A 22,191-nucleotide genomic window follows, 5' to 3' on the forward strand; every position below is an offset into this window, starting at 1 on the left:
AATTTCCCCTTGAGTGACTACAGTGATTGGGCGGCATTTGGACCTATATTAAATTAATGTGGTGCCTAAATTGATATACAAATTTGATTTGTTCCTAGACATAAATCATGAGTGTAAAAAAATAAGAAAAAAAATAAGCTATTATTAATCCCTCCCAGGCCCCCATAAAACAGCATGAACACATAAATACATGAATAAATAAATTGCTATAAGCAGTTCAAATAATGTATGTATGTATTTTTTTCCAGGAAGAAAAATAACACTATATATGATCTAAAAACACACGTAAATTACATCATTTAATACAATTTAAAACATTTCATATTTTTGTCACACTTTTTTATTTCATTCAATATATTTTGTGTGCGTGCCTTGGCCAAGTGGGCCACATGGGGGGCTATGTAACGGTCAGTTCTTACTAACTTAATTGCTTGGATGGAGCTGCCAATCATATTGCATCGGGGTGTGTCCTGAGTAGAACTCAATAAGAATTCATAAAGTCACTTTTCGCAGAGGATGAAGTATGACTGTGACTATTGTTACATATGTGTACATGTGTTGTTGCAACATTTGTGTTCAAATATTAGAGCTGTCAAACTATTACATTTTTAAATCAGATTAATCACATTTTAGAATTTTGATCAATCACGATTAATCGCTTAATTAAAAAAGCTTTTTTTTTACCCGCCAAATTTGAAGGGCATCTGTTATGTGTAAATTGTTCTTTAACATTTTTTGATCCATTGCATACTCTCATCATCCTCTTCTAATCAGTTAATTACTTGCATAATAAAAAAATAAAAATGACCCCAGTAGTTTGACATGAACAAATATTCTAACTGTCATATGCAAACATTTATTAAATGCTTTACTTTAATGCATGTAATTATGTTTATTGCTCAAACACAACCAGTGCTGCCTTTAACGTAGCGATCCGGTGTCAAGATAAAGGATAATCTGTGGCCAAATTTAATAGTGAGATTAATCTGCGTTAATACATGATTAATGCGATAATTGTTTGTGATTAATTAATTAGTTAACGCTTTAACCTTGACAGCACTAGTTCAAACATATGTTGCTTAAATATAACAAAGTCATAATACTAATAATTATTATTGTCAATGTTAGCATTAGCGCATTAAAGGCTAAGGTATGTGATGCACAATTTCTAATTCTTTGATGTGTTTTTTTTAATGTAAACTTCAAATGAGAATGTCAATAAACAGCTAAAAGCCTCTTTTTGATTAATCGTTCAATATTTTTACCTGACAATGCCATCTTACAGCAATAATATTTCCAAATGTACACTCGCAAGTAAAAGTGAAATACAACGTGAACAACGATTCCCATTGTATATTAACATTACAATAAATGACATGTATAAATTATATTAAATAAGGAATTATAAATTTCTTGGTGACTTTTATTTATGATGTTTTGCTAGTTACAATAAAGCCATTAAGTAATTAATTTAGTGCATCCCTGCAATTGAAAACCCGACTAAAGTCACCGTAAAATGACCTCGATCAGAGGGGAGCTTTTATTTTGTAGAAAAGGACCGGAAACGGCGAGCCTCACTACAGCGGGCCTGACAGCTTCCTGCGAACACGCACAGTTCCTTGGCCAATATGGCGGCGACTTGACGAAGGCAGCGGGATGAAGAGGGTGAGGGCTTGAAAACGCAAAGAGGTCCGTCACAGGCTGCGGGCCCATCCGCCGACACTAAGCCAAGACCATGTTGGAAGACGACAGCCGGCGCACCGTAGCGCGACCGAGGTGTCGGTGAGCGTGCGGATAAGATAAGACGCGTTCGCGAGGCCACGCAAGAGGAGAGGAGGAGCGGAGGAGCGGAGCGGCGCGCGGCTCGGCTCGTCTCGGCGCGGGGCTACGACAGCGGCGGCTTCCGCCCGGTCAGCCATGGAGGATGCGGCCCGGGCTTGCCAGCGTCTAATTTGCCACCCGGCCCACGCTCACTTGGATGGGAATTAGCCGCGAAGGCCGAGGCAAGCCGGGACAAGCCACCAGTCGACACCTGAAGGGGGAGGAACGCGAAGCGGACCCCAAGTCAATGACTGTTGCGGCAGAGGAGCCGCCACGGTGGAGTCGGCCGGTTCCCGAAATATGACCAGGGGTGCTGGGACGTGTTGGCAGCAAGATGACGACGACGGCTTCCAAATCTGGCTAGAACCCCCCCGCGAGAACCAAAAGCCATTCACCGACTCCGAGAGGGCGCAGAGATGGCGACTGTCCTTGGCATCCCTCTTGTTTCTCACCATCCTCCTCTCTGATCACCTGTGGTTCTGCGCCGAGGCCAAACTGGCCAGGACCCGGGACAAATTCGCATCGTCCCGCCTCCTCTCCCCCCAGACCCATTCAGCACACAGCAGCCTCAGAGGAAACCCGCTCGCTATTTTTGTAGGAAACTCGAGCAAACATTTGTGGCGGCTGGAAAGTTGCCTCGCGGACACTTGGTCCAACACCTGCTTGACTTTCGCCGACGCCGACCATTTGTGCAGGGGCCTCTCCGGTAAAGAGAGCCCGTCGGCTGTAAATATGAGCGATTTGTACCTCTCCTTTTGTAACTCCTACTCGCTGCTGGATTTGTTCGGCGGCTCGACGAGTCCGGACAATTTGAACTGCAGCCTGGACGTGCTCGGCGACGGCGACACGACCCGATGCAGCTTGTGCGTGCAGGCGTACCAGCGCTACGACCAGCACGCCCAGGAGAAGTACGACGACTTTGAGCTCCTCACTCAGAAATACGAGCCGACCGAGTATTCGGTACGGACGTGCATGGAGCAGTGCAAGGTAGGCAAGGGGATTTCGGATTGGGGGGGGGGGGGGGGGGGTTGAAGGGGGCTTTGTGTTTTTTGGCTGATGGCTGTGAGGGTGATGCGGTGGCCATCTGTTGATTTGGACCCGGATAGACGCCAGCTTTGTGGTCCTCCTCCTCTTCTTGTCACCATGGAGACGGGTGACAGATTGAAGGAGATGGACCGGTCTCATGTTCATTCATGTAGCTGCCTGGCAGCCCCATGCTAGTGTGCACATGGAGGCCTTACTACACAACACCTCTAATCCGTATATCATTCATTTTTTAAAAAAATCATCGAACCCATCCATTTTCTACACCCTACCCTCACCAATGTAGTGGATTAGATCAACTACCTGGGTGAGAGGCAGGGTACACCCCGGACTGGTTGCTAGATGATCAAAGGGAACACACATGGGTGCCTGGAGATACGAGCGACCCGACTTTCGAGTCTTGCTTTGACTTGCGAGTGCTGTCTCGTGGCAGTGACTCGAGTCGGCTCACTTCATAACAAGCAGTAGTTTGTCAGAGAGCACACAATTCTTCCAAAAAGACACTTCAAGCCGAATTACACTTTGTGTACTTAAAACAGCTAAACTTATGCTCTAGCTAACTTAATGCTAGCATATAATAGAAAATGCCATAGGCTGGCTAACCATTAGCGCACTCGTCGTGGAGTTATAACCCTCAAAGGTATTGTGTTCTCACCATCACTGTGCTACCCAATTGGAAGGAAAGAAACGGAACAAAATCCCAGCTTTATCACTATTCAATTTTAGGAAAAGTTCAAAAATGGAAAATGGGTCACAGAACTGAATTTGAGTCTAATATTGAATTGGTTGTGATGATGTGACCTGGAAGTTTGTTATCGTACCTTAACTGAGACTTGTAAACGTTAGCCACCGCCACCACCACCAACAACAATTAGAAATTGTTTAAAGAAGCAAAACACGTGTGAATCTTATGAAACCACTGTTTGTCTGTCCCATCACAGCGTTTTCACTCACTCATGTCCCCACGGAACTTGCGGACGAGTACAGTGGATCTCAAACTTTTCACTAGGCAAATACTAGGAGTGTGCACGATTCGATACGCTGGTCGATATGTGGGGTGCGAAAGGATTTGAGGACTAGTTTGATTTGAAAGTGGAACGATTCGATTCGGTGTGATTTCGATTCGATTCATTGTGATATGGCTCCGTTTGAGAGATGCAATAACTTTTTTGTTGTCTTTTTACATCCATTTGAATGAACGTGTCAGCACTCTAAAATTGCCATTTCTTTTTAAGATATATCTCTCAAATAAAGGACGTAACGAAACATATCTCGATAAAGTGGAACGATTCGGTTTGGTTTGATGCACTCACATCTTTCAACTCACGTTTTCACGTTTCCAGTTTTTGTTACACCCTGAGCAAGTACCGATACCAAGTGTCGGTACACCGGTCTTATTTCAAGGTATCGTGTACTCGTGAAGGTTGCTAATACCAGCTACCGATACTTAAGGCAGAAAAATAAAATGTTCCTTCAGTAGTTGGTTCTACACTGCAGCAGATTGACACATCAGCAAATCACCATGTGCGCAGAAAGAAAGAAATAATGGTCTTTGTTGACATTTATCTCTCATAGTGTTAATTGAAATTTTCGTAGTACTAGTGGTATCAGTACTCCGTATCGGTTTAGTATGCAGGACTGACTACTCGTACTAGCATTGCTCAGAAAATAAGTGCATTTGCTCCCAAAAATGTAGGAATACGGTCTATTGTAAACTTTTTAAGTGTTCCAAAGACGTTTTTATACGTTTTTATGTTGTTGTTGTTTTTTATGCTAGAGCATACAGAAGGCTTTGACGCAGCCTCTCAACTGCAAAGAACGGTTGAAGAAATGGTAGTTTTTACACAAACGGCCAGCAGGTGGTAGCAGAGCAAAATAGATCAACCAGAGGCATGTTGAAAAAAAACAAATTTACCCACAGTTCTATGCAGATTTGTGATTAATGATGAAACTTAGCTATATTCTAATTTCTGGTGAAAGAAGAGACTGTAATCTTTTTTTTGGGGGGGGTAGGTTTCATGTTTTTATATCAATACAGCACAATATTCTGTGGGCCTTGTAAAATCAGTCAAAATCCAGTAAAACAGCCGGGAGTGAAGGGGATTGCTTCTGTGAAAATATCTGGGAGTGGATGAGTTAAAAGTTAAACACAAGTTTTCTATAGTATACTTGAAAAGTGAAACATACGCTACTGGATTTGAGCAAAAAGTTAAACCGGGTAAAAAATGAGTGACCCCCCCCCCCCCCCCCCCCCCGTCCCCATTTTGATTTTTGATTGAAAATGGGAAGAAGAACTAATGTGACTCTTTTCTCCACCCTGTTTGTTAGAATGGTCCACCGCATTGGCGATGGCCAGGTGTTGACCGCGCCCGTGCCACTCCACATGGAGAACGAGTCGTTGAAGTCAAGAGGTGGTTTGGCGGCCTAATGTGGCGGAAGGCTCTTGTTTGCTCATCGTAGCCAGACGCGCTAAAAAGCCTCTCGACCAGCTCCATTTGATCGCCAGCCACCGTTTAGAATACGCTTGAGGGGGTTCCAACTGAAAACTACTGTGCTTCCATCCTGCCCCAAAATAGGGGTACAATAGGGTCCCTTAGGCTCACGTGCTTCACTTTTGCCTTCCCATGTACCCCATATTGATGATTATAGATATAAAAAGCAGTGTTCGGGTAGCACCCTTGAAAAAAAAAAACATAGTACCCGAGTTATCTATTTTTTCTCAGAGGGAGAGAAGAGCAGAACAAGTGAGACGGAGGAGCTGTCTGTGTTCGTGAATGGTGATGCCAGACTCCATTCACAGAAACCCCAGCCAATCCCAGATGGCCTCCATTCACCCAAACACTGACAGGGAGGCTGCACATACATGTTAAAAATCCCACAAAGCCATCTGCTCGCCTGTAAAAACCAAACCCAAACGTGCTGGGATGCCAACCCGACATGCCTTGTGAACTGTCACTCAGAATATAATGAGGCAGCATCCTGTCAGTCTTTCCGCGGCCGCGTACTCCTTCTTGAGTCATCTGTTGACAGAACCTTGAAGTGTGCGTGATGTCGTCGTCTCATCGTGTATTCATGTTGATTATCTGTCCAGTCCCTTTTGCAATTGAAAAGGAACAATGCTAGCCAATTAAAAAAATATATATTACAAATTCATTAGTACGACTATTTTGTTTTTGTTTGTCCTCGTCTTGCTTCAAGCTCGCAAAAATGAGCGAAGATGTTCAAGTAAAGGAAATTTCATATAACGATTGTTCTGGCCAAAATGATCACTTGAGAATAGACGCTCCCCTAAAAGTGGCTTATAATTGCCTGTATTGACAGCTTAAACCAGGGGTGATAAAACATGGTGCCCGCAGGCACCAGGTAGCCCTCAAAGACCACATAAGTAGCATGTGAGCCCGTTCTAATAATAGCTCACCAATGAGTAGCGTCCATTTTTTTTTTTGCTATTCTTTTTTTAAATCACACTTGCAATGGTGTAAATTCGCAAAAGGCCACATTTTTGAAAATGCTATACCGATGGTTCAAAGTTCCGTATTCGCCAAGCCACCGACGATGAGTGGGTCTACTTGAAAACATTTTCATACAATTTTATACATTTTTATACGAGAGGAGGTGCTCTTCCGACAGACCAAAAAAAAAGTTTGAATGTGGTTGGCTAATGCTAAATGCTGTCTTGGTTGACAGTTCAACAGCTGCAAACAAGACAATGCACTCACCTTTATCGAACCTTTTTTCCTAGATCAAGGCAGCTATTAGAAGCTGGCTGTGTTGTTTACCTTGCGCCGGTCCCGTCCCACATTGTAACCATGGAGACGTCGGCAGACGCAATATTTCTGTATCATGTTGAATTCAGGATCTAAAGTATTTAATATTTATATCATAAAAAGGCAGAGTTGAAGAGCCATCAGAAAGAGTCTGGAAACTAGAAACTACACAAGTTTGTAAAGGAAACGTGTGGCTGAGAACCGATTTGTGGCAGACAAATCCTCGAACCCCGGTGATAGTGAGAGGACTCCGGGTGAAATTGAAAATAGGACAAAGAAAAGAGACCGTCTTTCGTTGGCGGTTCAGGTAGGCCTTGTCATTTTTGGTGTGTGGATCAACAAAAGCCTGCAAACGAAGCAAATATATAAACGTATTACTTTGGCGCCATCTGGTGTAACCTTAGTGTTGTTGTTAGGTTTTGTTCATTCGTAGTGTTATGTCTGCTTTTGAGATGCCCTGTTTTGTTGGCAGTCCTTGACTACACCTTCTCAAAAATGAAAGTGAAAGCATGTTTTTGCTTGTCTGCCTATGCAGCCTTTAAAGGCTACTTAGTCTACTCTATTTGCAGTAACATACTTTACTTTTACTACTACTTTACTATGTTACTTACTACTTTGCTGTTACAACGTGTCAGTATTCCCTAACACTTATTCTCATGCGTAAAAAATGCCAAAAGGCAAGTTCAAAGACTTAAAAGGACCCCCGACTGACTGTCATGACAAGTTTGCTCTATATTATTTATTTGGTAGCGTTCCTAAAGGGACGATCAAAACTCTTGAATGAGTCTGGTGAATGACGAGAGCTTTAGGAACGCTGCGAGGCTTATCTTGCTTTCTTTATGGCGTTTCACATTGAGAGCCTGCCGCCATTCTACGCCACCACGCACTGAATGCGCTGCGACGTAAATAACAATGGCGGCGTACGTCTAAATTCATCGTCTACAAAATGTATTAAACTGGAAATGATTTTTGAAAAATGAATCTCATAGTTATGTTGGTAACAACCAAATCAATAATATAGAGCAAACTTGTCATGACAGTCGGGGTTCCTTTTGAAGAAAAAACGAATTTAGCCAGCAGTAACAAGTTAATATTTTGTCAAGAATGAATTTGATAACTTCATTCATTATTTTTCATGTGCAGTTAATACCTTTAAAAACACATTTCGCAACATGCTGTCGACCGACTCAGGTAACGACCAATCGTGGCTCAGTTTGCAAACGTCACATGACCAAATCTTGAAAACAGGTGAGCCGTGATTGGTCGTCACCTGACCTCCGAGCACCTGTGATGTCATTGTCAGTCGATAGAAAGTGGCAAAATGTGTTCCGGTATTAGTCGTACATGAAAAATAATGAAGTTGTCAAATTAATTCTAGCCCAAAAAATATATATATATATATTGCTGAAAATGACTAAATGAGTCACGTGTCCCTTGAATATTGCTTGTGTTTCTCCATGTGCGATGTCATGTCAGTTTGTGCTAGCGTGCTATTTTGACTAGCATGCAAACTACTGCTAGTGATGAACCTCGTTTGAAGGTGGTTTGTTTGTGTTGAGTAATTTAACGAGTGACTACAGTTGTTTATGTAACATGGGTTCGCGACTGTGTACAAACTATGCATAATGTTGGTGTTTTATGGCCCTCTACGTTGTAAGTGTTGTCATGCCACCTTTTTACAAATTGATCTTAGGGACGTGTCTTCGTGGCAGGACTTGGCCGCCTGTCTCCCATGAATAGCAGGAATTCACAGAAAACAAGTGTGGATGATTTCCTCATAACTCAATTTAATTGGCTTCAAGGAAAACATAAATTCTAATCAAGCCAGCCACCACAACGGTTGTTCATAGGCTACTATGCAACCCGGCATGAGAGTCAATTTCAAAATAAAAGGGAACTACTGTACATGGATATCAATGCCTTACTTTAGCTTTTATTTTGAATTTGGCTTGACATCGAATTAAGCCTGGCCCGGTGTGCAAAATGAAAAAGTGACAGACTTGAACTGGAGTGCAAATATTCAATTTGATGTCCTCATGTTCACCGGCGCACCACTTACGTGCATGCGCACCTGTCCTGAGGTTCCATCAATGCGCAATCGGGGAGTTCTAGTAAACAGTGTTAAGGTTTCTAGGAATCCCTGGATGCGTGTCAATAGAATTGAGGAGCGACTAATGAGGCCACTCGTTACTCTTTTCATCTGTCAACATGTTTCCTTCCTAAGATGTTCACTGATCATCTTGCACGAAACACTTTACAATTCCATAGCACGCACTGTAAAACAAAATATCATAAAATTAATTTTAAAAAATTGTAATTTTCCGGCAGCCAGAAAATACTGTTAAATAGCAGAAATTAAAAAAAAGTTTTTAAGTGTAATTTCAACAAGATTGTATGTATATGTAAATAATGTGATTAATCTTTCAAAACATGGCCAATAACTTGAAAAAACAGATAAAACAGGTTCACCAAGGGGATCGAACCCACGACCTCAGGGATACCTGACGACAACTCTATCACTGATCCACGCTTCCGCCGTTGTTTATAATTTTAGCTCTCAGAACAGGCAGCATCCATAAGTCCAATTCTTTGCTTTGCTTTATTCACCCACTCACGCTTTCCCCTTTCCTATATGTCATTAGATGTCCTTTCAAAATAAATGTTAATACAATGAATTATTATTATTACTACAATGAATGTACTCGATTCTGATATCGCTCAACACAGCGCTCCAGCTGTGTTGATTGAGCTCGGCCGCAACGCATTTCAACCGCAGTTACAGTGTTGCGCCATTATGGAGGCGCTATATCAACAGCATCCATCCATCCATCCATTTTCTGTACCGCTTGTCCTCACAAGGGTCGCGGGATATATATCAACAGCAGTGCACCGGAAAGACCCAAAGCAACAACCGAAGAAGAAACTATAATAGTGTTTTACAACAACGCTGAACTATATTTACAATTTAATATGTGCTAGTGGATGCATCTTTAATGGCAACAATTATTGGCAACTTTGTATTCATATAATTTCTCATTGCTAGTCCCTGATCGTAAAATGGCTGCAGGAGGGCGGCCCATAATAGTATCGTTCACCGCCGCAAGTGCCGATACCTTACTTAAAATAAGACTGGTATTGGCACCGATACCGATACCTGCTATCGGTAGCAGAGGTGGGTAGTAACGAGTTACATTTACTCCGTTACATTTACTTGAGTAACTATTTGAAAAAAATGTACTTCCAAGAGTAGTTTTACCACACAATACTTTTTACTTGAATAGATGTGTGAAGAAGTAATTAAGTATTGGGCTACACTAGAGTCGTTACCCGCCGCCTCATTCATACATTAGATTTACCGTATTTTCACGTAAGCGCTCCGCTTGACTGACTGTGTGGGAGCATTTCCACGGACACGAGTGATGTGACGTTCACAAACGAATCGAGTCTTTTGAACGGCTCTTCAATTTGTTGATGGGAACCGAGTCTTTATAGAGACCCGTTCAACCCCCACATAATGTTATGTCTATCTGATGCCACTTAAAAAAAAATATATATATATATTATACATCAGATTTCATGTTCAAGCAGTTACTCAGTACTTGAGTATTCTTTTCAGAAAATACTTTTTTACTTGTACTTGAATGATTTTTTTATGACTACTTTTTACTTTTACTTGAGTAATATTATTTTTGAAGTAATGCTACTCTTACTTGAGTACAATTTTTGGCTACTCTACCCACCTCTGATCGGTAGTCACCCATCATAGTCAGGGTGATACCACCGCTGCCTCAATTTGAGCCCTTGAACTACCGTAGTTATTTTCACACACAAAAATGGTCAATTCACAAAGAAATTATAATAAAATTACAAGTTTTTACTGTTAATTTCTCAGTATATATATATATATATATATATTAGGGGTGGGAATCTTTGAATGTCTCACGATTCGATTCCGATTTTTGGATCTGCGATTCGATTCAGAATCGATTTTTGATTAAGAACAATTTTTGATTCAAAATGATTTGATTGACAATGATTTTTGCTTCAATCTATTGATGTGCAATGAATTGTAATGATCTACTCCAGTCTGACTCGCTAATGCTAATTAGCGCGCTACTCACGGCACTTTTATCACTCAAAAGAACGGCTCCACACTACAAAAAACAATTTTTATTGGAATAACTTGATCGTAACTTTTTCCTTCTACTCTCTAATGTGGCTACAACTTAACAGTGTATTAGACCGCGTGGAACCACACTTCCCCTAAGTGGCCAAATTGGGTACAACATGAACAGCGCTCCAAATAAAGGCACACACAGACAAGGTAAAAAGACAGTATAAAATCATTTAAATGAAATCGCGATTCTTATGAGAATTTATTTTTTGGGCACTCCCCTAATTTTTATATATATATATTTGTCTAGGTTTTTAAAGTTTAATTTTACATTTTATTCCATTAAATAAAAAACAAATATTTGTGAAATTACGATACATTTGTGAACATATTTTAACAATCAATATATGTATTTCTAATGGAGTTTTTTATGTGTGTAAAATAACATGTTATTGTGCATTTGACAGGTAAAATCAGTTATTTTTTGTAAATTAAAAGACATTTTTAAAATAAAGAAAAAAACCTCAAATACAAAGTAAAATACAGGGCTATTTTTTACAGTGTGTGGCCAGATTTTCTCTTATGCCAAAGCTTGATATTTTCTGTTGTCAAAATACTTCACCAGGGTTTCTTCAGCACTTAAACATCTAAGGAGGCACTTGCACTGTTTGGAAAAAAGTACCTCAAAATTTGGACTTACAGAAGTATTTTCTAACTAACACAGAAGTGTTTGTACGTCAGAAGTGTTGATAAGCTGAATGCTCATAATGGAGTGTCTGAAGCAGTTCGGCGTCTCTTGTGTTGTACGGCGGGCGGGCGGTCAAGCGGGCGGCCCACCAAGCTGCAAGGTGACAGAGGATTTCTGAGTGCCAGGTCCCTATTCACAATGATCACACATTAGACTGATCAAATCAGACTGCAGGCCTGCTTCCTGACTAACTCAATTTGCTCTCATACGCTTCCCTTTTCACGCTGCGCACGCACGCACGCACTTGCGCTGTTGCACTTGTGCACATGAGCAGAAAAGCAACAGTGAGTGGGGCAGCACCTATTGAGCGCTCATGAAAAGCAGAGACTGACGTTGCCTTGGCAACTGCTGGCATACATTTTCAGGAGGACCCAGATTTTCTGTCTGACTCGTATTGTTTTGGTTCTATTTGGATCGTCGCGGCATGCCGGGACTTCTTATCTCACTTCTCACTGTTTGGAATTAGGCCGCCACTGTGCTGAATCTTCAGAGGCATGCTTAGGAGTCGGCCAAACTCTCGAAATTACACGCAAACATTGAGGTGTCTCATTTCTTTTTTTCCCCTTAAAATCCATTTGATCGACCTGGCAGTTTAATACTACTGCATGAGTATTAATCCTCATAGTGCGATTTAATTGAACATTTACTTCCATTTATCTTCCGCATTCTATAGCAGGTAAATTCTCCACAGCGGTCGTTCTCAAATCTTTGACCCCAAATCACACCCCAAAAAATACGGAGTGCTTCAAGTATCACCATAATGGCCAGCATTAAAACACTAGGGCCTGACCATTACTGTAAGCATTTTTTGAGGCCGATATCGATTTTTGGCAGAAAAAAATACGAATTACTGATAAATCAGCCGATTATTTAAAATATATATTTAATGCATAAAATTACTTCTTTACTTGGGGATTGTATTTCGTGCCATGCCGTGGAAATGTGTGTTTGCATCTTTGAATTTTGAGAAAAGAAAGTTTTTGAATCCTTGAAATGTCAACTTTAAATATAACTTGAAACGACAATGACAAAATAAAACAATATGAAAGTTAAATAAGTATAGAATAAACTAATACAACTGAAAAAACTGTAAGAACAAATACAGACCGTTCCTGTGCATTTTGACCTCTTGGAGGCAGTGTGGTGCCGTGCATCCATGGTGTACACACTTAAAATGAGTACAGAAGAAAGTTACGTTTGAATTCTATTAAAATAACTCATTTTTCACACATTGGGAAGAGTTTGTGCCTTTGCGTATCATCCTACCCGTGAGTATGTGTTCCCACAGCATTTGTGTGTGAATATTCGTTATTTGAAGGAAAAACACTCCTGAAGTCGATGCTAACTTCCTGTTCGCATTTAAATGGGATCCTCCCTTTGCTTTAAGCATTAGCGCTAGGCTAGCGATGGTTTAAAACAAAGCATGTTTTGTATTTAAAAATTACAGTGGATGTAATTCTTATACAACTAACTCCAACTGGGTTGTCATTAAACAGTTTAAAGGACGCTTAAGGACAACAGAATAACATAGCTGCACACTTGCTAGTTGCTAATGCTAGCAAGCATAACGGTGCGTTAGGGTACTTTCACAGCGTCAGAAACTTTGGTTTTCTTCGATGATAACATTTTAAGGGAAAAATAATCGGCCATTTAGCCCAATTGGCCGATTGTTTTGGCTGATGTTTCAACGGCAATAATCATCCGATGAATCGGTCGGGCCCTATAAAATACAACAGTGTAGTAGGTGTACCTTGGGCAGTGATTCTTTCCAAGTACCAGTAGTGAAGTACCACAAATGGTATTAGTACCACACTTTCAAAGTCACTGCCCTACAGTATCGCTTCACTTTCGATTATACAACACATGCAGGGCCCACACTCCTCATCATTATCATTCTTATTATCATAATCTCATTATTATAATTGCGATAATTGTTTGACTGTGCTTGTTATCCTTGGATGTTGGTCCAAACGGGTCCAATAATCACATCTGGCCTGACGGTAGATGGAGAGAAAAAAACTGCGACAACAGAGCAATGGGCACAACAACAGCCATATCAGCAACAGTTAATAGTCCCATAATGACAGCATCTGCGAAGATACTCCCAACGCCACCGTCCGCCCACAGCTGCATTGGCTGAATGTGAGCATGAATGATTTTATTTCAGTCTGCCCTCCCTGAGTGTGCTTTAAGCTGTTTAATGACACCCTAGTTGGGGTTTAATGTAAAACCAAACACACAACAAAAATAATTACACGCAGTGTATATTTAAAATAAAACAAGACGTAGAAACATTGCCAGCGCTAATGCTAACAGTCAATGTAAAATCCAATTGGCAGGCAAATGGATAAATTAGGAATAATAGTCCTTAAAATAACAAATATTACAGATAATATGACAATACTCAAGGGCTTCTTTATAATCTGTGAATGAGTTCTATAACGCTTAATCCTAACTTTCTTCTTATGCTAATATTTGACTTTGTTACGAATCCATTTTCTGGTTGTTCTTTCAAGTCATTTTTATACTTGACTTTTGGTCATTAAATAAATGCTGAGTTTCTAAATCTGGGAAAAATTACTATTATTATTATTATTATTTTTTGATAGACTCATATCAGAAGGCAAGGAGGCCGATAGCGGATATTTGAAGCCGATATTCTCGTTTGCAGTTAAGGTGAAATAAATATTGATATCAAAGTTTTGATACAAACTCTCAACACTTGACTTTGTATGAATGCACTTAAGGACATGTTTATTAACCAGCTATTCAGATTTGCACCATTTAAAAAAAATAAATAATAATCTAACGAAAAGGAAAATAAAATAAATGAAAATGTCAACAGCTCTAACTAAATGAAGTTCTACAAAATGTCAACTGCCATTTTAATCTTTCACTTATCACTCATTATTATTATCATCTTTATTTAAAGTTTTTTTTAAAGGTGCATCGTCTACAGGTATACTGGCCAGTAGGTAACCTGCGTAATCAGTTAGCAGAGAATTTAACATCTCAAAAGAACTGATTAAAAAAAAAAATCCTGCTGCCAATATGCACCAAAAATCAGCACCGATAATCACCCCTGTGGATAGTGATTATGTGTCTCCATGACTGGATGAACGGCCACAGCATACCCCCAAATTTGAGCACAAAGTCTCCCAAGACGGCTAGAAACGGGTACAACTGCAAAAGGGGGAATTTCATTTTTTTAGGGCGTAACGCTCAGAGATTGTATCATAAACATGCATGTTTTTTTCCCCCCTCTACTCACAAATTCTTCGGTGTCCCTTCCAGACAGCCTACAAGCCCTGGCTGTGTGCGCAGTATTTCCCCACCACGCAGCACTCGTGTCAAAGAAAGGTATCGTGCCAGCAGTACTGCCTGGAGGTCCAACAGAGCTGTCCATTCATTCTGCCGGACAACGACGACTTGATCCATGGCGGCAGCCCAAGCTTTATCTGCACAGGTTATTGTCCACTCTGTCTTGCTAACGCAATCTTTCACAACCTTTACTCAACCAAAGCATGCCTTTTGGGCGGCGTGTGAGTCGACCCCAGGGAACTTTTTTTGCTGTGCTTCAATAAAGTGCAATTGCACATCCACTACAGTAGGTGGCAGTGGCGCTCTGATTGTCTGAGAGTGCGCAAGGATTATTAGCTCCTCTGCACAGGTGTACTTACGACAATTTTATAGACAAATGATAGTCCTGGCACAGAGTTGGGGGGCAGGGTGGCAAAAAATATTTTTTCTTCCAGAAATGGGGGGTATAGCAAAAAATCTTTGTTTAGATACCTTGTTTAATTTAAAGTTGTCCAAATCGTCAGAGTTTCACACTCTCAAGTCTCAACAGTCAAATAATAATAACAATGATAATGATAATAATAGTAATAATAATGATATTAGCAACAACAATAATAATAATAATAATAATAATAAATAGGGCTGGGTATCAATTCTAATTTCCTCATTCATTTCAATTTTGATTCACAAGACTTCAGTTCGATTCGATTGTGATTTAATTATGGAACATCAATTCATATCAAGGACAAATTCCAAATTAAATTTTCCAAAGGCAGTAACTGGTTTATTAATGAATGTGACACGTGTTATAATCACTTAAGTGTTTCACAGACATTGACATCAGCAAGGATGATATGAAAATGTTTTTCATAATTCAAATCAAATAATTGTAAATATAAATATAAAAAAATACTGAATTGTCACAAAGTGGAATAAGTCAGGTCTTTCATAAATGTTTAGAAAATACATTCTACTTTCTTATGAATTTAAGTGAAAAAGAGATATTAAAAAAATTGATTCATGGTTTTATGAATCGATATCAGGCTTGAAAAAGAAAATTGATTTGATATTGATTATTTATTTTTTAAACACAGCCCTAATAATAAGCAATAATAATAGTAGACTGATGATCTTTGTGTTACTTTCATAAGTCATTTTTGCCTATTTTCATATTTATTAATTAATTAATATTTAACTCATTTGCTCCCCAAAACGTATAAATACGTTTTATTTTCAATATTACCATGCTCCCAAAGACGCATTTATACATTTCTTTGTTTTGTTTTTCTGCTAGAGCATACAGAAGGCTTTGATGCAGCCTTTGAACTGAAAATAACAGTTGAAGCAATGGTAGTCATTACAAAAACGGCCAGCAGGTAGCAGCAGAGTATAAGAGATCAACCAGGGCCATGTTGCAAACAAGCTCTTTCCCCCACTGTTTTGAACAGATTTGTGAATAATGATGAACCTTAGCTATATTCTAATGCAAATTGCTGCAAAACGAAAACAGATAATACAGAAATATACTTTTTTTTCCTGAAAGACGAGACTCTAATATTTCTTTTGGTAGGTTCTATGTTTTTATAGCAATAGAACACAATATTCTGCGGGCCTTGCAAAATGAGTCAAAATCCAGTAAAACAGCTGGGAGCAAAGGGGGTTGCTTCAGTCAAAATGGCTACAAATGAATGAGTTAATAATTTATGTTTCAGTTTGATGTCTTGTTTTGAAATCTACTAAAGGCAAAGAAATCTGTCATGAACTAAATCCTCCTTGGCAGTAGTTGGCGCTATACTGAGGCAGATTGACACATCAGCGAATCATCATCTGCGTCAGAAAGAAGGCTTTTTGTTGACAATTTGTGCTCACGAATGAAATGTGATATATCCGTGTCACCCCCTTTCAGGCCTTTTGCCAGAGCATCCATCCGAGAGCAAGGCGGAGTGCTGCGACGTCCGATGGGACTCCAACACGGAGGGCCCCTCGGGCGAGACGCTAAAAAGGACTGCCTCCTCGTGCCGGCCCAAGGGGGCCTCGGTCACCTCCACCGCCACCCCCAGACTGTGCAGCGGGCGGCTGAAGATCTGCCTGCTGGCGCTGGTCCTCCTGCACACCGTCATCATCATATCGGCCTCCCACAACTCCACCTTGGCGGGCGCCGCCGTCACCTTCTCGACGGAGAAGAGCGCGTCCAATGAGGATTGAGCATGGGGATTGGCTGAGTCACGGTCAGGTCTGCCCACCCGGCACAGGACGCGGCAGGGCTTGGGCTGAAGCTTGGGCTGGACCGGACCGCCCTTTGACCTCTTGCCACTTAAAACCTGCTCATTGTTTCTATTCCAGCCATATGTTGAGGAGCATCTCGTGCCTCCACCTCTTCTTTTCTTCTGTTTGTTTTTCTTTCTGTCTTTCTGTGTCCGGATTGCGCGTGCAAATGGACAGCGATGAAGTGTGCGCCCCCTGCTTGTCATGACATTCAAATTTTCTTTTGACTAATCAACACTATTCCCCTTCCTCTCGCTTACGACCTTGCAGTAACTCATCCATCACTCACGTTGCTCTTTCAATATTCAGCTCGTAGTTGTGTTATTAATTCATCCCCTCACTCCCTCCCTCTGATGCTGCATGCCTCAACAGTTTGGTCACTGAGACTAAAGGTAACGGTGCCAAAAAGTGTATGCTTGGTAGTGGTAAATCTCTCGCAATGCCACTAAACTGACTCCATTGTTGGCATACAAAAAGGGGGGGGGGGCAAAATCAGAAACCTGGAAAGTTGTTGAAACCAAAAGTCCAGGGGCCTCATTTATTAACGACACAAAGTATTCATTGAGCCGTTTCTGTCACACACAAAAACCAACTCGTTTGGCTTTAATGTTAAGTAAACATATGCTTTTTTATTCTACTTGTAAACACTACGACACACTCGGGATGTAACGATAACGGCGATATTGTGATATCGCAATATTAAAATTGCCACCATATCGTCGTCGTCTTGTCACGATATTAAAAGCAGCACATCTGTTACAAAAGGTGAGGCTGTATTCCATTTGTGTAATCCTAGCACCCTCTGGTGGTTAGTTTATTAGCGCAGTTTCATTTAAATTAGGAATGTTTTGGCCACTGCCATACCAGGAAATATATATATATTATTATTATTATTAATTTATTTTTAATGTTTTTGTTTTTTTGCAATACTGTGAGTTTTTACACTGTTTCGTGAGTTGTTTTGTTTTTGTTTTTAATATCGCAAACATCCCCACAATATTGTGATAATTATCGTATTGTGATGTTTGGATATCATTACATCCCTACTGCACACTGCTGTTTTTTTTTAACCCATTCACTGCCAGCCCAGTTAAAATGGCTCTTTATCGTCTATATCCGTCAATGGCAGTGAATTAGTTTTTTTTTTTTTACTTCCTACTTTGTGGTCAACAGTACTCAGAATAATGGTAAATGGTACAAATAGTTTTTTCCCAACAAGCGCAATCTGACATCATGTTCAGCAAAAACCAAAATAAATGAAAAAACAACATTTTGTAGTTATCTCAAAGCGGCTAGGTTTAACATTCCATAGCATTTCTTAAAAAAAAAAATCACCATTTAAAAAGTAGTTTGTTACAGTCTGTTACATCAACAAATCCAAAAATACAAGTTGTGCCCTGTGATACGAGTTTACCCATTTATTTCTTTTGCAGATGCAAGCCATTGTATGGCCTTTTTTCTCTCTTTTTTATGATATGAGTGCTGTATGGTGACAGTGGCGTCAACTCAGCTCACTTCACAACAAGCAGCAGTTTGGTAGTCAACAATCCGTCCCCCTCATTCCAAAAATAGGCTTTAAACTGTTTATTGCCATTTCTGTCAAACTAAACATAAAAGAAAGAATTACACATTTTGCATTTAAAAACAATCACATAAATTTGTTTATAAGTCTGCTATCATAATTTTAATGCATAATGTCAAATTCTGTCTTTGTGACTGCATCACACTGACACCTGGTGGCCAAGTTCCAAACACCAGAAGGAGCTGCACTGTATTAATCATGATGCACAAATTGGTTATTCTTTACATTCTGTTTAATTTAATTAACACTATCAAGTAAAATATTATTGAGTGTTTTTATTTATTTTTTATTTTTTTGTAGAACTGATTACGGCATTAATGCCACGATCACTAAACGATTGAATTCGTATCTCAAGGCAACACGATAACATTTAGCTGACAAGCTAACAATAATCTTATAAAACAATTCAGAAAATCAGTAGCTTATTTTTGGTAATGCCATTTATATTTCTATTTAATCAGGATCTGATATGTTTTAGATGACATACGTTCCCGTCCAACACTTTCATTCATCTCTACTCAGGTTGATAATTGAGGCCCCGCATCTTGAGTGCCTCTATGCTGTCCATCCCGAGTCGGGCCAATAGTGGCAATGGAGCAATATTATACCAGATTTTTGCCCGCAACATTTATGCCACCCTTGACAAAGTGACGACCCAGACAAGCAAAGGGCTGCATTGGCACGTAAGGAATGTGGGGAGAATTTCAAGGGCTGATCTATCCCACCACCCGTGTGTATGTTCATTTATTTATTTGACTATTATTATTTTCACTTGTGGCCATCTGCTGTGTATAAAGTGCACAATGCTGACTGAGTTTGGAATCATGAGATCGTGGGTTTATAGACTGATCCAACCACAATTTGCAAATGCCAACAGTACGATTATGATAAAGCAGTGATTGGGCCACACTGAAACGACATAAGCAAATGTTACGAGTAAAGTAAGAGATTCACAATTTCAAGAAAGAACAACCCTAAACGGGCCTTTCTGTCCGATTTAGGGGAGAAAAGGGCACATGGCCAGAATGTCTTAGTTCAGTGGTGTAAGGACAGCGCTGTCTACTGGATCAGATTTGTCATTGCACCACTTCGCCCCAATGCAATCTGTTCTTTTTTTTCCATGTGCCACTAGAGAGCCAACGTTCTACACTTTGCGAAACTGGTCTCAAACATAGACTGGCTCGATTTCGTTATGACCTCGCTGTCAGAATTCTATCACTCAGTCGCAGCATTTTTTTTTCAGTGTGACCATAACATTTCTCCATAGAAATTCAAATCCAAACAGAATGCAGAATGTTCTTGCTTACAGTAGTTGCCCTTTCATTTCTTTCCTTTTACCTTTTCAGATGCAACCACCCGACTCCCGCGTGACTTACTTCCTCATTAAACCTTATCTGCCTGTTGATTTTCAAAGAGTTTTGACCCCTGACCCTTGTCTGACCCCCATTGTCTGAATCCCCACCCGCCAGTAATCCCATTCCCTGGAAGACAGCAGTGGATGTATTCGTTCCTCTAATCTCTATCTGTTCCTGTTGCGTGCGTCTTTATGCAGAAGATGCTTTCTGTTGTAAATATGTCCCCGCAAAATGGCCCCTCCTTCCCATTGCCCTCTGCAGACTCACCCTTCTCGAACCCTCTGTTTGAATCGCACTGTGAATTCTGTTAGCCTCCTCGGTTTTTTGTCTGCTTTTGGAGATTGTTATTGCCGCATTTTTCTGTTGTCTACTGCAGTGGTGTGACTTGATGAGTAGGACTAAGTTGGATGTTTAAAAAGATGCGATGACGAGGTCGTGAATTAAAAAAAAAAACGTACAAAAAACAACACTTGAATTACGAAAAGGGTTCAAATACAGACAAAAAAATGATAATGTTATCATATTGTCATACTAGAGATGCTTTAGTTTGCTATTTTCCTTTCTTTTCTACAAAAGACTTGATGAAATGAAATTATTTATAAAAAAAAAATGCGTCCTTCAAGTCATGATCTTTTTTGGACGTAAAAAAAATGTATTTATTAACATTTTGTTCGAAATAAAAAATAAATATAAATTATGTTACACATTATATTTTGGAGTCTTTTTGTGAGTAACTGCTGTGATGACAGGAAGCAGGAGCTTAGTGAGTTGCGAGATACATTTAAATATGTTGTACATTTTAAAAGCAATTTGTATGAAAAAGAAGCATAACACATTTTGGGGAAATGTGTGACCACTCTCAAATCTGATCATTTATTTTCTCTAGAGGAAAACAGATCCATGTACCAAAAACGGGCCTTGGGACTGATTTATGTGACTTGTTAATTGGCATGCAGTCAGCTTGCACCTTCGACACATGACATGACAGCTCGCTTTTCTCATTCCGATTCAAACAAGCTGTCTCTGGCCACATGAAACGTCAGCTATTTCCTACCTAACTGCATAAAGAGCTATGATTAAATGCAGGAATAATAATGATAATAATGTTTTGATGTTGGGCTGTAGCCCGGTTTAAGACGAGGCGGGAGGAAAAGGGTGGAACAAACTGTATTATTCAAATATTGACTTTCAAACAAGTAATGTATGGTTTTCCACTCTTGTTAAAAAAGATATATATATTTTTTAAATCTCTCAATTTTTATTTAATTTTGGTTTTTTTATTTTAATTTTGGGGTGCTTGAATGAGTGCCCTAAAAAAAATTGCCTATGACAGGAAGTTTTCTATGTTGGCCTCTAGAGGGGGACATATCACAATTTATAGAGCAAGACAAGGGTAAGATAATTGACATAAGTTCAATATGTACTATTATGTATTATTATTTTTCCCTTTTGGGGGGATTGCATTAGGGGAAAAACACTTCTTCCCAATTCTATAGATGAATCAAATGAAAAACAGCTAAAAACCACGTGGCAGTAATTGAGTGTTCCTAAGAAAACATGAAAAGCAAATCATGGGCGTAACTAAAACCATAAAAAATGCAAAAAGCGGTTAGTAAGGCCTTGGATGTATAGAAAATTAACAATATCTTTGTCGTTGTCAAAATAATTGTTAAAAAGATGTATTTAAAAAAAAAAAGGAGGAGGCGTGGCGGTTGGTTAACATTGAATAAGCAGTGTTTCAAACCTTTTTTGAGCCCAATTTTATATTGGAAAAATCACGGCACACCACTAAATAAAAATATCACAAAATGTATGAATAATTTTGTCGAAAAAGACTCACAAATTTACTTACTCCGTGTAAAACATGTGCCTGTTAGATTTAAACAATAAAATAATGGCTAACATACTAGTACAACACATTGTACAACAGAAAGGCCACTTAATTAGCTAGAACCTCAATGATTGATCATGAATTATTTCTGAATTTCCTCCACGTTTATTTTGGAATGAACTTACTTTTTGACATAAAAAATGTTATTAATATCAATATCCCTTTGAAGCAGTTTACCCCACGTAACATCTCTTTGACTTCACAAATCAGTGCGGTACAAAAGACTAAAATCCTCATTCAAGCCATTTGCTCTGTTTTCTCATTCGCTCTAGCTTATATTTAATTAAAATGTAAAGGGGTGGTT

General features: G+C 39.7%; 1 protein-coding gene across 1 annotated transcript; it reads left to right on the forward strand.

Moving 5' to 3' along the window:
• The first annotated feature begins 1,595 nt into the window (after positions 1–1,595).
• nalf1a (NALCN channel auxiliary factor 1a) lies at positions 1,596–20,705 on the forward strand. The gene is made up of 3 exons (XM_086069697.1): positions 1,596–2,808; positions 14,789–14,960; positions 16,701–20,705. Exons 1-3 carry the CDS (start codon positions 2,122–2,124, stop codon positions 16,997–16,999), a joined length of 1,158 nt encoding a protein of 385 aa, XP_085925823.1. The 5' UTR covers positions 1,596–2,121; the 3' UTR covers positions 17,000–20,705.
• Positions 20,706–22,191: the final 1,486 nt, after the last annotated feature.

This window comes from Leptonotus elevatus, chromosome 2 (genome assembly GCF_054856555.1).
Source record: "Leptonotus elevatus isolate MCC_2025b chromosome 2, RoL_Lele_1.0, whole genome shotgun sequence".
Taxonomy (NCBI): Eukaryota; Metazoa; Chordata; class Actinopteri; order Syngnathiformes; family Syngnathidae; genus Leptonotus; species Leptonotus elevatus.